This window comes from Poecile atricapillus, chromosome Z (genome assembly GCF_030490865.1).
Source record: "Poecile atricapillus isolate bPoeAtr1 chromosome Z, bPoeAtr1.hap1, whole genome shotgun sequence".
Lineage (NCBI taxonomy): Eukaryota > Metazoa > Chordata > Aves > Passeriformes > Paridae > Poecile > Poecile atricapillus.
In genome coordinates, this window is record NC_081289.1 from 102,214,576 (window position 1) to 102,229,536 (window position 14,961).

Sequence of the window (14,961 nt, forward strand, 5' to 3'; positions counted from 1 at the left end):
GGGGGGCCGCGCCGGGTGCCCGCCCGGGCGGGGCGGGGCGGGGCCGGACGGGACGGGGCCCGGCGCGTCCCGCCCCGTGGGGGCGAGCGGCGGGCGGGGGCAGCGCGGTCGCTGCCGCCGGGGCGCAGCTGCCCGCCCGCCGCCGGGCGCTGTGTGCGCGCACGGGCCGCGCTCCCGCCTGCCCGCGCCCCCACACACGCAGAGACGCGCACACACGGACACGGACACACACGGACAGACAGACAGAGACACGCGCACACACACACACACACACACGCACACACACGCACACGCACGCCCGGCCGCCGTGCGCCGCGCATCCCGCGCCGCCGGTTGTGTCCGCCCGCCCTCCCGCCCCGGCGGGACGCGCTACTCGCGCTCTCCCGCAGTTTCTCCGCGGGCGCCCAGGTGGCTGCGTCCCGCGGCACTCCCTGCTCGACTCGGCACAGCCCTGCGTGTCTTGCCGGCCGGCGTCCCGCGGGCGCGGAGCCGATGGCGCTGGGAGGGAGGATGCGCCTGAGCCGCGTGTGCTGCGTGTTCTACCAGCTGTGCGTGCTGTCAAGCGGGCTCGGCGCAGGTAAGTGCGCGCCTTTCGCGGGACGGGCCGAGCCCGGGGTGGCCTCCGCGCCCCGCCGGCTGCCGGTGGCGGTACCTGGCCATTGTTAACCGCGCCGCCCCCCGTAACTGATGGGTGATCAGATAGTGCGCACCTCGGCTGTGAGGGTGCACTGTGCAGCGCTCCTCTGTACGAGACCTGATTTCCACAAGCAGCCCTGTCATCTCTCCCGGCTGAGCAGTTCCTAGAGTGAGATGAATGTGTAAATAAAACTGTTTCCTGTGTCAGGCTGGTGGAGGTTGTGTGTACTCAGATCTTTGTAAACATAATGCTGGCATACCGGACTTTGGTTGTATTGTGATGTAGAGTGTGTGGGATATGCGGACATGAGTAGTTAGTGACTTTACTTCAGTTTCATTATAAGAATGATCATGAGACAGCATGTGCACGCAACTCCCACTTGTATGTGCAGCCATGGTGTGTGTGTGTGTGTGTGTGTGTGTGTGTGTGTGTGTGTGTGTGTGTGTGTGTTTGGCCGAACTTTGGGAGGCATAATGGGTCTAGCACAGCATGCTGAGAAGGTTGCAATTTTAAAATTTTTTTAGGTTCTTCAGCAATTTTTTTTTTTTTTTTTCTAATATGAAAAAGTTGTTACTTTGTCTAAATGGTGAAGGGTTTATGCCACTTCCCTTGCTTGGAGCTGGTGATCAAAAGGAAGAACACCTCCAGCTACTGGTACGAACACAATTTCTGCCAGCTTGGAGTACAACTTTTTCTTAGTGTTATGCAGGACCTTGGTGTGTTCCAGACACATCAATAGGCACAGACCCATCTAGCCCTCCCTATTGTGTGTGAGGACAAGATGAAAGGGACAGATGAGCCCTACAGTATATTTTGTGGCATGCTTGTTGGTCTAAGAGTAAGAAGGACCATCTTGTGTTGGGTAAAGGGTAGGTTTTTGGCATGCACTGGATGCCTCAGTGCTCCACTCATTTAAAGCATCTGCCGGATTTCCCGCAGGTCTCCATGCTTCAGAAGAAACTGAAGAATGGGAGATCGTCTTCCCTGCCCTATGGAGCCCGGGCCAGCAGGAGCCGACAGGTGGCAGTGGTGGTGGTGGGGGTTGCAGTGTCGACCCTAGTAGTGGGAACCGAAGCAGCACTTTCAGTGCCCCAGTCACACCTAGTCCAGTGGCTGGCAGTTCCCGAGAGGTGCGCTCAGTCTCCTCCTCGGTGGATGGGCAGGCACAGGCTGTAGGGGAGGCAGCAGAGGAAGAGGACACTGAGGATGAGTATGAGTCTCAGGAGTTTTACCACTGGTCCCCCCTGCCCCAGGGGTCTGGTGCTGCCTCTCAGTTGCCAACACCACCATCCCCCCCTCCACCACCTCCAGTAGAGGATGCAGATGAAGTGCTGTTGAGGATCCCAGCTTTTGCTCGGGAACTCTACCTGCTGCTCAAGAGGGACAGCCGCTTCCTGGCTCCTGGCTTTGCTGTGGAAGAGCGGCTCAGGGGTGATGGCAAAAGTCCACCCAGTGCCGCACAGTCGCAACCTGAGAGAGCTTGTTACTACAGTGGTGCTGTCCTCCGCTACCCGGGCTCCTTCGCCTCCTTCAGTACCTGTGGTGGACTGGTAAGATGACCTTGCATGCACCTGGGCTAGCAGCTAGCTCTCCATCCAAGTCCCTGCTTCACCTATTGCTTTTCATTCCCATTCCTTTCCTAAGGTCTTGTTTCTTTCATAGCATCTTGTGTCCTACCTCTGTACATAACCTTTTTTTTAATCCATTTTCCTATTCATACTCTTCTCATAACATTTCTCAAATCCTAATTCTGCCTTTAGCCTGTACAATAGTGATTTTATTTATTCCATTTCCAGATACATACATCTCGGGTTGTGGATTTCCATCTTCTCATACCATCCTTTCTTAAACTTTTCTCATCTCCATCTGTAATTTTATCTTGCCTCCAGTGAGTTCTGTAATTAGATACCTCCATGTTCCCTCTCCTTTCTTTTCTCTGTCTCATCATCTCTCCTTCAGTCCACCTGTAATCCATTTGTTCTTCATTCTCATCCTGTATTCTGAAGCTATTTCCATTATTTGTATTATCTTCCTTCTACATCTCAGTTTTCAAACTGTTCCGTCTTTTCTATTTCTACCAGTATTTTACCAGTGTCTCGTTTCTCCTTTTCATTATTTCTTTGCTTTCATCTCTTTGGCCTTTTTTCTCTACCTCACAGCTTTCCACATGTGGTACCTATTGTTATTTGAATTTGGGGCTTCTTTCCTTTTAACTCCTCCATAGAAGAATGCAATGAGCATGTTCCCAGCAGAAATCTTAACACAGTCAGACCTTTTCAATTGTTACTACTTCTGTGGTAGACTTCTGTTGTTTAAAACAAGCTTCCCCTGCTATTATTTCTGTTGCGAATCACTCATGATTTTTGCCAGATAAAGAGCAGAATTTGGTACACTGACAGGAGCAGTGATGATCCAAGGAGCTGCAATCCTAAGGTACTTGCAGGTGGATGGAAAGTGTAGAAAGCAAAAAAGTTTACCTGTGATGGTATAGAGTGCTGGCGGGATCTAAAAAAACCCCAATTATTGCTACTATTATTCTCATTTGGGGCCTTTCTATAGCATCATAAATGCACATGCTTGCAGCACTTTACAGAATTAAAATACAGAGAGTAATGGTGCTAGAGAGGGTTAACATCCTCCATGATCCTGACATTTGGGTGTAAATCACCATAACCGCATGATAGATATTTTCTTGTATTTCTGAATTTGAACATCTAACTTGTTCCATTGTTGGTTCATGAGGGTATGCCTTTTTATTTGTATGGCCATGAAGTGAAACCAGGTAAAATGTGGAAATTTTGACTGCTCATTCATTTGCCTATTTGAACTTATTTAAAAATCAGCACAGACTGAAAATGGTGGATTGACACCAAATAAAATATTTGCCTGCACTCCTGCAAAGTGAAAACGCCAAGTTTCACACAGCTCTAAGTGGTTGGCATCTAAGTATTGATAGTTTGTCATATTTTCCGAAGCATGGTAGTAGAATTGTGGAGAAAGATATTGAAAGTTAATTGATGGTAGTTTGAACACAATTGGGTAGAAGAGTTTTGTGCTCATGAAAAGCATTTGACTTCTGCACTCCTTCTTAGTTTGAGGGTTTTACTTCCTTCTACATTGTGTTTGGGTAAAATTAGATTAGAAAATATTTTTAAAGAAATTGGTGGAAATAATGATTACCTTTTTATTATGTCTACTCAAAAGTGATGCACATAATTGCATGTCTGTAACACCTCTGATTTATTATATAAATTGAAATTCACTTTTTGGATAGATCCCAGTTTTATAAGAACAGATTTTTGATTCTGTTAGACTTTACTAGGAAGACCTCCTTACTCCAAAGCCTTTGGCCATCTAAGCATGCATGTGCTCAGATCATGTTCCCCATCTAGAAAACTGCAGCTGAAACACAAAGTATTTTGTGTATCTCAAATAAAATTGGCAACTGATGTTGTCATGATCCTCAACTGCACTGTCTTGTTTGTGGTGATATAGTTAAGCAGGTGTTCTTCCTGAGAGTATTGCTGTGTTAGGCATAGTTAAAAAAAAATGGCACAGTGCTATTATGTCAAAGTTGTCTTAACAAATCCTAAATAATTTTTCATTCTTTATTCAGTCATTGCTCATATTATGTACATAAGTTGCTGAGTTTCCAAGAGTATTGAAAAAAAAAAATTCCTAACATGCATTGGATATTCCATCCTGTTTCATCTAGGCCTGAGCCTGCAAATAGAGCCAAGCCGTATTTCAAACTACATTCTCTTTTTTAATGTGTAAACTAACATTGAAACTTGTCCCCACAAATATTTTATGGTAGTTGCCGTAATTAGAATTTATTTTTTTGTTTTAAATATAAAGACATTTCAGAGAAAATACAAATGTCTTAGATATACTCTCATTTCCAAGCTTTGCAGACGTTGGGTTAGGTTTAGTAAGCTGCATACACTTTGGAAAGTCAAATGTGGGCTGATATGCAGACTAGATTACACCATTCTGCTCTTCAGAAATAGCTTTTTAGTGAGTCTTTTTACTGACCAAGGAAATAAGGTGTAGTCTGACAGATAGCAGTGATTATGCTACGCAGGAGAAAGGGTGAAGGAGTGTAGTTTGGCCATCATCTGCAGGGAAAGGTTATACCTGGCAGTGCGGTATGGCTGTTGCTGTGGGACTAGTTTTGTCAAAAGGTACTGCATCTTCAATAAATTAAAGAGAGGCCTTAAGTGAAATTGTTGTACCATCCTCATAGGATGCTGGTATCGGTTTCAGTTTCTCAAAGCACACAGAGACCTCATGTGCCAGTGATATTCAGGAAATAGGGAAAAAAAAAGTCTGTGTAGTTATCAACTTCTGTACACTGAAAGAACAATTGCTGAAGATGTTAGGGATCTTATCCCTCTGAAGCTGAAATTTAGATTTTGAATATTTCACTGGTTGCATTTGTGTAAAGCATCTAACATACAGAACAATGTTAAAGCTTCCCCATATCATTTCACAGGTCTTGAGAGCTTCAGTAGTATGTTTTTTCTCAAGGTGCTTATCAAGAACCAGTATGGAGGGGTAATAATAGAGGGGCTCCTAACACATCATGCCAAAATACAAGTGAGAAATGAAAGCTGTACTGCTAGAAAATAATTAACCAAATTCTGACTGCAAGCATTCAGAAGTGTCTTCATTCAGCCACTTAATCTTGACAAATGAAATATAATTCAATGGTTATCTTCTAATGTGTCTAAAGATTGAAGATAATGCATGGACTATCTAGCAACTTCATTGTGGTGACCTTGGTGCAATCTCATAGCTCACATGATCAGTGGTGACAGTCGTCTCCAACTCCTTGGTGAAAACACTTGTGGATGCTTACATCTGTTTGGATCTCAGTGGGATTTACTCTGAGTACGTTTTGGGATTCTGCACTGGTGCTCTGGGAAGATGAATGAGGAGAGGTTTCCAAGGATTCTCCCATCTGTATGCTGACTCCCTACTTCTTGTTCATGGTTAGCCAAATACCAGGATGTAAACAGTCCTGCTGGTGCCAGTGAGATTGTTCATCTGAAAGTGATGAATTGCAGAGCTGGACCATTAATTATTTAAATGATTGTTTCTTCTGTTTGCTTGTGTTCCCACATAATATTTGAAATAAGAAAGAAATCATGTCAAAAGTTACTGAACAGTTTTATTTGTGGCTGGTTATATATATATATTAATATATACATGGTAATTTTTTATAGCATGTTGTAGGAGAAATTTACTGTGGACTTAGAATGAAGAAATAGGACTGCTGATTCTTTATCTACTGCTAGAATGAAAGTTGAAGTAGTCTCACTGCTTTTTCCACAGTGTGCTGTAAACATAGCAAATATGTGCTTTATCCCCTACTCATTTCATTTCAAAAAGAGAGGTGTTGCTACAATTATTTCTTAGTAATGAATTCCTTAGGTAGTACTCTGTGGCTGTGTACTGACAGGCAGGGATTGCCTTAATGTTTCTTCTTCTTTTCACTGAAGCAGTCTGCAATAAATAGAGAGCAGCTATTTCTGTTTAGGCTGACAAAATATCTGAATGGCTTTTTATTTCTAAAGCAATGGAGTATGTTTAGACTTTCAGGAAGTGCAAACAGGAGCAAATGTATACGGAGAGAATGGACAGAATAATGCAGCTGCTTGCTGCTATGCTGTTCATCTCAGCTTTTTGCAGGTTGACTAACAGAACATCTCTGGAACTCTACCTAAGAAGACAACATTGACATTTGCATTACTTTTCTGGAGAGAAGTTTTAAAATTCATCTGATTTTCACTGGATCTTAAGAAAGTGAATATAGAAATAGCATATTTATAGTTCTGATGAATCTGTGTAAAAAATATTATTTGCAATTAAAAGTAATGTGCATTTTCACAGTTGCTTGAATTGGAACAAATCTTAGCATATCTCCAGTCCAGGGAAGAGCTCTCTCTGTGGAAACATGTGGTGCTTTTATTAGGCCTTATTGCCAGTAACAAGCAAATATTTAAATGTCTGATCAATAGTTTATAGACCAGTGCTTCACCTAAATAGCTCTATCCAAAGCAATGCTGCCAACATCAGCAAAAGAGTGGATGACAGTTGTTCTGTGCCATGCAGAAATGTGACAAGTATCATTGGAGAACAACATTTCAATGAGTATTTCTGATTGTAATGTCCTACTTTTACAATAAAACTAGTAAATAAGGATGTGAAAAACGTATGTGCCTTTACTGGCTCACAGAAGTGTTGTATAACACTTCAGTAAGATTAAAAAAAAACCTGAAACAACTCTACAGGAAATGCATAGCTTTTTTTACTTCTGACACAAAGTTTGTGAAGATTAGTTTTGAAGATTATTGTTATTAACTACTAGTAATTGAATGACACATGATCAATTAAAAATATTTTAGATTTCTTAAGATATTCTAATTTCTCATGTCCCTTACATTCAGGACACTAGAACTTCTAGAACACTGGAATTATTATTTGGTACCCCTCCATTGAAGACCTAACTTGGTAGCTTGTCTCAGAGCAAGCACAATAAAATTGGAATGAGCAATAGTAGTAAAATCAATTGAGAAGTTTATACCTTCCTAGAACTCTGCATACAGTCACTTTTGCGGGTAGGATTCAGCCTAAGAAAAGGCAGAATCTGTGTTTTGACATCTTCCTTCCTACATGGGGTTTTTCAGCGCAGTGTTCCAACATTTTTATGTGGGAAAATCCCAGTGAATATAGTTTTTAGTTACACTTCCTTGTGATTCCTGCAATGAGAGTAGTGCCTGATATGGCAAGTATAGTTGAATTTTTGGGCAACTCAAACAGTTTCGTAGAGCTGTACTGAACTTCTTCCTTTTGGTTGCACAGCTTTCAGTGTGCAACCAAAATACTAACCTGCTGGAACTCCTTTCCTGGCATAGGCTCTGATAGATTGAGGGTAAATACGCTGTTTGCATGTGGTGTGAGTAATGAGTCTCTTTGCTGTGCAGTGAACATGCAAGCTAAAATCTTGCTTTTGTGAGTATCCCTGCTTTTGTCAGCTTCTGGGAGCAGGTGGTCAGAACAACTCATACATTTCGGCTTCATACATCACCCTGGGAGGCTGTACTATTACAGGATGTAAGCTGCTGCTGTAAGGCTCTGAGTCTTCAATGGACTTTTTGCTTCTATCAGGCTCGAATGCAACTACCCCATTACACATCCTGAATCATACAGACCCAACATGCAAGTTGAAATGGGTTAAATACCCAGCCTTTTGTCAACCAAATATAGTGCCCCTTCCTCCCCACCTCAGTGACCCTTGTAGTTACACATCCATATTGAGTAACTTCCACACCAGATGTTTCCAAAAGTAATTTGAGACAATTACAGCTTCTTTTATGCTGGTGGTAAGCATTAGAAAACAGAGATCACCAACAATTTTTCATAAAATGGTATAGAAAAGAGAATGCTAACAGTCTTTATGGTCTGTATGATCCATACCTGCTAAAGCTTGATATTGCAGAAGGAGGGTTACAAAATTAATAAGGATTATCCTTACAGGCTGCCAGGATAAAATTATGTACACACTCTTTCCTATTCACCCTCCTTCCTGGGATCCTTAAATGAAGGGAGAACACATAGAAGCAGTCTGCCAACTGTTTTGTTATGAGTTTGTTAGAGAAAGGAAACTTTACGGAAAGGGACAGAAATAAATGTGAGAATGAGGGTACTCTATGAGTATCCCATACTGAGAATTCCCAGGTTCAACAAGGTTTGCTTTGTTGACTTTAAAGTGTGCTTTATTTGTGTTTTAAACATGTTTAAATGGGCTATATAAAATTTATAATCAGTATAAATTGGTGAGCAAGGTAGGGCATGAGTGGAAATGTTAGAACTGAAAGCAGCTTTGCTCTGTTATAAAAGTGTTTTGAGATTTTTTTTCTTGGGGGAAAAAAAACCAAAACCCAACCAAAAAACAAATGTCCCTGGGAAAATAAAGCATTGGACAAAAAATTAGTGCTATCTCCTCATAAGAATCACTGAGATGTGGTAGTGGTCCTTGATGAACAAGTCTTTCAATGTCTGTGTTGAAACACACCTAGGTTGTTCCTCCTTCATTTACATGAAAACGGAAGGTGGGAAAGAGGAGGGCAGCCAGTCCTGTAGGAAGTCTGGTTTCCAACAGGACAAAACAAGCTGTTTACGTGAAGTTACTGTTTACTGCATGCTTAGGGAGAGGCACATCTGCCACATTTTTGCCTCCAGCGAAAGCTTAGCTGCTGTGTTTGTATTCTCTCTGTTATATTTTAATCTCTTTATTAAAATATCACGTTGGCAATCTAATGAAACACACAGTAGAGAAACCCAAGAAAATTAAAATGGAGGAAGTGACTGTGGCCAGCTGAAATAACTAGCATATATGTACAAGCAAAACACTAGTAACGCTAGTAACAAACTTGCTGAACAGGGAGTTAATTACAAACAGAACTATTAAATCTAGGTTGTGGGGTGGGGTTTGTTTTGTTTTCTTTCTTTTTAATAAAGAAAATGAGTACTGGAGATGGCATCCCTTTAAAAGTTTTATTACTGTCATTAAGTGCCATAAACCAACAAAGATCTGCTTAACGATAAAGGAATGAACCCTCTTTGTTTCTGTTTTCCCTCCTGGGTTTTGGTGCTGCAGTCTGTTGCTATTCCCCTTTATCTTTCTGGATGAAACATTTTTTGGTTAGATTTTTGTTTTGTGTATCTGAGAACTCTTCCTAATTCATAAGAAGGATAAGTCTTCTAAACATAGGAACAGTATTGTTAATATAAAACTGAAAGGTTTAGAAAATCAGGTTTGACTTAGGCCAAGACTACCTTTGAACTGTAATGATCTCTGTTTCCTTTAATATTGAACACTGTTGCATAGTATGTGAGATTTCGGGACACCATGCCTCAGACCATATGGTAATGATTCCTTTCTTCTAAGAGCTATCCTACACTCATGCAGGTGCTGTATCCTGAGACAAGTTTGATTTGTGATTCCAACCCTGCTTATAATTGCCTGCTTTCTTCCTAAAGTGCTTGGTTTCAGTAGAAATACTTCCTTTGAAACATATTTCTGAGTGATAATTAGAAATGAGAAATACACTATCTCTAGAGTGGCTTTATTTAAAAAAAAAAAAAGAGATTGCTGTGCATCACTTGGGATCTTTGCCTATTGTAATTAACATACAGAAATATCAAGGATATTTTTCAAGATAGAGAAGTGAGATGGTAAATCAGAAAATCTGGGTAAATCCATTAATTAAATTAGTAAATTAGTAGCATTTTGGCCTTTAAAAAGCATTTAGTAGCTTTCAAAAGAAAAGGCAGAGCACTGAGTGTCTTCCAGGTACTACTGCTAACATTAGTGAAACCAACATTTTCTTCAGAACATGTATCCCTGGCTCCTATACCTCATGTATCTGCCAATTGTTTCTTCACTAGCAAATGAACCAGGATTTTTAAAAGAACCAAATGTTCTCCATGTTGCAACCCTTGTAATATTATGTTAAAAGGACTGTTCTTTGTCTTTCTTTGTAAAATGTTTTCTTGCAGGAGTGAAGATTATTTTGGTTGTTAATGGTGGATTGTCACAGGGGAAAAAATGACCAGCATCCATGATCTCCATGCTAAATAAGATAAAAATAGGAGGAGCTGGGAAAGAGGGGGAAAAAACAAGAGAAAGCATTAGGTGTGCGAGCTGTGGGATTGATGGAAGGTGAGAATATTCAAGGGGGAGTCTGTGAAAACCAATGGTCATGTAGAAGTAGTATTCAGATGGTGAACATACATGCCTCTTTGCTATGTGATGAGGAGAGCTACCTCAGTAGAAAGAAGTGAGACAAAGCAATTTGGATTTGTGGCAGAATGAGGTGTTTGCAGAAGTTTTTCTGTGGGTTATGTGTGTCTTTCCTTAGTTTATTCAGATCTCTCAGGTGATTTCGGGATATAGCAGGAGCGCTGGTTGGTTTCTCCTTGCGAATCAACAGTGTAGTAGAAATAGTGTGAAGTATACTGAGCATGTGTATGAGCATCTGTGTTATATTGCAGATCCAGACAGTAGTTGGTCAAATTTTTATAAACCAACAGCCCAAAACATCTATATTAGTTTTAAGATCAGATGTGCATCTGCAGTGCATTATTCAGTTAAACTTTTGCTGTTAACATGTCATTGCCTGGACAATCTGGTCTTCTTGTTTATTTTTATTGCTTCTCATATGCCATCATAAATAAGCAATAAGTATTATTTGGTAGTAAAAGAATGAAGAATATTTCTAGTGTTAATTTTAGAACAGTTGATTTAGAATGAGAAATCAATCTCCTAACATTAGCTGCTAATAATACATACATCTGCACGTAAGTGAATAGAAATAAAATTTTTTTGGAAGCCTGTGCTGTTGAATGTTTTTCTTGGGTCTACCAGTACTTCACTCAGAATTATTTTCTGAATGAGTTTTGCATCCAAAAATGTAGAAATGTGCCCAAAACTGACTTGTGAAGTGATTTAGTTTCTGTGTGATTATCTTCCAACAATTGCATATGCTTGTTTTATGATCTCAGCTGTGCTACCTTAAGTTCTCATTAGATGTCAGAAGTTTAACTGGGTCAAGTCAGGGCAAGCTTATTTAGATAGCAGCAAGTTAAGGAAAATACAGATACTTCTGCCTGTGATTTAATTCATCTGGGGACAACTTTTCATGCTTCAGTACAAAGTAAATGTCCTTTTATGTCCCTCTGGGATTCAGGGGATGCTGGGTGGTAGAAGTGCCCAGGTGATGGCTACAGCCATTGCAGTAATGCCATCTTTTATATAAAACATTAAACTGTTTTAAATTAAATTGTGCTTACAATTTGGAGTACTCTTTTTTTTCTTTGGGTTTTTTTTTGGGTATTTTTTTTTTTTTTGCTTGTTTGGTTTTTTTGTTGTTGTTTTTGGTTGGTTGGGTAGTTAGTTGAATTTATTTGTTTTTGTCTGAATAGCCTGGAAATTGGATTATAAACTTGAAAACTCAGATGTAACTGTGCTTCAAGGTATGTATGAAGTACTTTGGTTTTCCTCTGGAAGTGAGAGACAGGAGATAAAAGGGACGTCATAAGGGACTCACATTCTCTTAGTATTTATGTTCTTACTCAATTTTATTTTGAAAATTCTTCTCTTAAACATGAAGCTGTCTGTATGTGTTTTTGTTGCAAGCTTTGTGTGAAACTCTTCTAATTTGCACAACTTTTGAAACTTTCTGAGAATTGACAATCTTGTAAGTTAGGAGACAGGAAATTGTGTAGGTGATTTTGTGTCTAAATAAGAGATTGCCAGTCTTTTTTGTTTCTTTGTGACACCAGTGGACCACACCTCAAGTATTTATTTAGAAACAGATGAGGGTAGTGAGTGAGTTTTAAGTGGAAGAGGGTTTATAGAGTAAAATGGATGCAATTAGGCATATAAAAAGCTTAGTTTTCCAGCTTCTGGCTGATAGTTATAGCATGTTTCCCTTTTTCTGTCTGATTACCTGTTTTTTCTGTAGTAACCTGTCTAAGGAAGCATAATAATACATTTCTTGGATGTCTCTTTAGGTTTTTTTTTTGGTTTTTTTTTGCTTCCAATATGAAATCATTTGCATTGGAAATGATGGGAGGAAATAATTCCTTTCCTTTTTGCTTTATGTTGGGTAATAAATCCTTTGCTTATTTCATATAACTGACTTTGTTTAAAAGTGGCCAGTCAGACTGGTGGTACTTTGTCCAAGATGCTAATGTCAAAGCTCCATTCTGATCATAATTTGTGTTCTTATGCACATAAAATCAAGGGTTTTTTTTTCCTTAAAAGGAAAAAAAACATGATCAAAATTTATATTTCTTCTTTTAGTTTCAATAATAATTCTTGAAAAATAATCAGCTACGGTACGGTACCTTCTTTCCTAAGGATAGCAGAGCTTTAGATTTTTTGTGCAAGAAAAGATAAATTGATATTTTTTCCCCTCGAAAAGGGAAAAAGGGTCTAGATTTGGAAGTTAAAAGCAAAAAATTGCATAGTTTAGAAAAAAAACCAGTTAGGAGTCATAGAAGAATATGACTTTTATATATTTTCAACTTTTTAAAACAATGTTGTGGCAGTCTTGCTTATTTCTCTTAAAGCTGTCTGGTTTGGATTAATGTAATTCTAGATAGAGATATAAAAACCCTAAGCATAACCTTATTTTATAGAAGGACTAACTTTATTTGTTGAATTGTAGTTCTATACCTATAAATATATTTTATTTTCCTTTCTTGAATTACTGCTTTCCACAGTTAGTAATTTTGGCAGATTGCAGATTTGAGCGAAACTGAGTTTCATGGAGTGTTGCCTTGAATTAAATAATGTTTAATAGTAGGAATAATAGGAGCAGTTCAGCTCCTGTCAGAAAAAAAAACAAAACAAGATAATGGAGTAGTGGATAGATATTTCAGTAAGGATTAGCAGAGATTAAATTTCTCTATGGACAATCATGGTGGGTTTTGGAACTGTGCCATATCCTTCTGTGGCTACCATGAAAGCACATGGGTTTGAATGATGATAACTCATTGGTGCGCACTATTTAAGTGTTTTGCAAGGATGAATCAATTTAAACTTGGATCCTTGTATTGGTCTTCTTGGTACTAGTCTAGGTGTTTTGTCTAATGCAGATTACAGTTGTTATTTCCTATTTAACCTCCTGCATGCAACTAGGTGTAGAATGCTTAGTGCTCATCCATAAAATACCATTTCAGATTTTGATGGGATGAAATCTGGGCTTGCTCTGAAGAAATGGATTTAATAGCTGCTTCATTAGCTAAAGGTACAGCTCTGATTCATACTCCAAGAGAGTGGTTTTCAGTCTTACCACAAGAATTGCTGAAGTTACTCCTATTACACCAAAATGTTCTAAAGGAACATCTTTATGAGCACTGAGTCTTTAATTGCAAGGATTTTTTCCTTAGGTGATATGTTTTCATAGGTGTTGCTTTTTCTATAACTAGTCATGTTTAGCTCCACAAACAGTCTTTTTTGGACAGTATTAATAACTATTCAAATATTGCTGTGAAATAAGTAATCTGAAATATCACTAAACCAGCTCATTGTAAAGAATTTTTAACTTAAGTTTTATGGAATAAAGTTTTTTAAATCCTGGCTCACTATATAGAAGCTCTTGTATTTATTCTGGAAAGGAGTTATGGCTGGGTTTGTGAGTTTTATTTTTTTTAACAGTAAGTCAGTGGTTGTGTTCCATTTTATATAGCATGTACTTGATGAATAAAAGCAGATGGTTGTTAACATCATGCCTTACTTAGTTAGGACAACATGATAGACAAAATTTACAGGTTAGATGACTGTTTTATAAATGGATTTTTATTTCAGTTCTTCTTTGGATTCTGCAAGTAAAGGCTGTGTCAGACTTGCTCAAATATAATTGTACTTTGCTTTTCATTTTGATTGTAGTTTATTTTATTGGCCTGTATTAGTCATCTGTGGTTGCTTGAACATACTGCCCCAGCATATTTCTTGAAGGAAAATAAAGTAAGGCTTTTCAGAACATTTCAGGCAAGAGACAGGAAGCATTTTTATTCATTTGTCAGTTGGTATATGCACCAGCAATGGAGTTGCAGTCATGCAACCACATAAAATGTATATTTAATACAAGATTGTACAAGGGGCAAAATGAAGACCTTTGTCCATAGTATGCAAGCATTTGATACTTTTTAGTTTTTTGCCTATGTTTAGCAGCCTTGGTAGTTGGTTAATGCTTCCTTTTGTACTGGTGGTTATTTTTTTTTTATTCATGTGGAAGCTGTGCTGGAACCACAGTCAGCTCTGATCATTGTGTTTTTAATGAACCAAACTGAAGACATGGCCCTTTTATTAATTCCAGCTTCTTGGAATATATGCCTACATGAAAATGAGAACTGAGAAAAATGAAAAAACTAATTCTGTAGCTCTCATAAGGACAGATCAAAAAATGAAACCTGAAAACCAAGATGCTAGGAGACCACTGAAAGAACTTTCTTTTTTTTTTAAAAAACGCTTCTATCTGTAGATGATCATTTAGAGCTGTAAGGAAATTTTCTCTGTTCTTTTAATATAATTGTAATTATTATAGTGATTTTTTAATGCAAGGGAAGCGGAATAAGTTAGGTGGCCAATTTTTTATTTTTATGCAGACATTGCCTTCTAGTTGTCTTCTCTTTAGTGGCTCTAACTCCATGCATTCTTTATTACTTTAGAAAAAATTATTTTTGTAACTTAAGGCTATAGGCAATGGATTTTGTGACATAGCATAAATTCAGAATCTTAATTATCT

At 39.2% G+C, this 14,961-nt stretch overlaps 1 protein-coding gene across 1 annotated transcript in view; it reads left to right on the forward strand.

The window, feature by feature from the left end:
- The first annotated feature begins 394 nt into the window (after positions 1-394).
- Positions 395-14,961, forward strand: part of ADAMTS19 (ADAM metallopeptidase with thrombospondin type 1 motif 19) — a 139,102-nt gene continuing 124,535 nt past the window's right edge. Inside the window, exons 1-2 of the mRNA XM_058826247.1 lie at positions 395-577; positions 1,577-2,187. Of these exons, the coding sequence (XP_058682230.1) occupies positions 493-577; positions 1,577-2,187 (696 nt within the window). The 5' untranslated portion in view covers positions 395-492. The remainder of the gene's footprint in view (positions 578-1,576; positions 2,188-14,961) is intronic.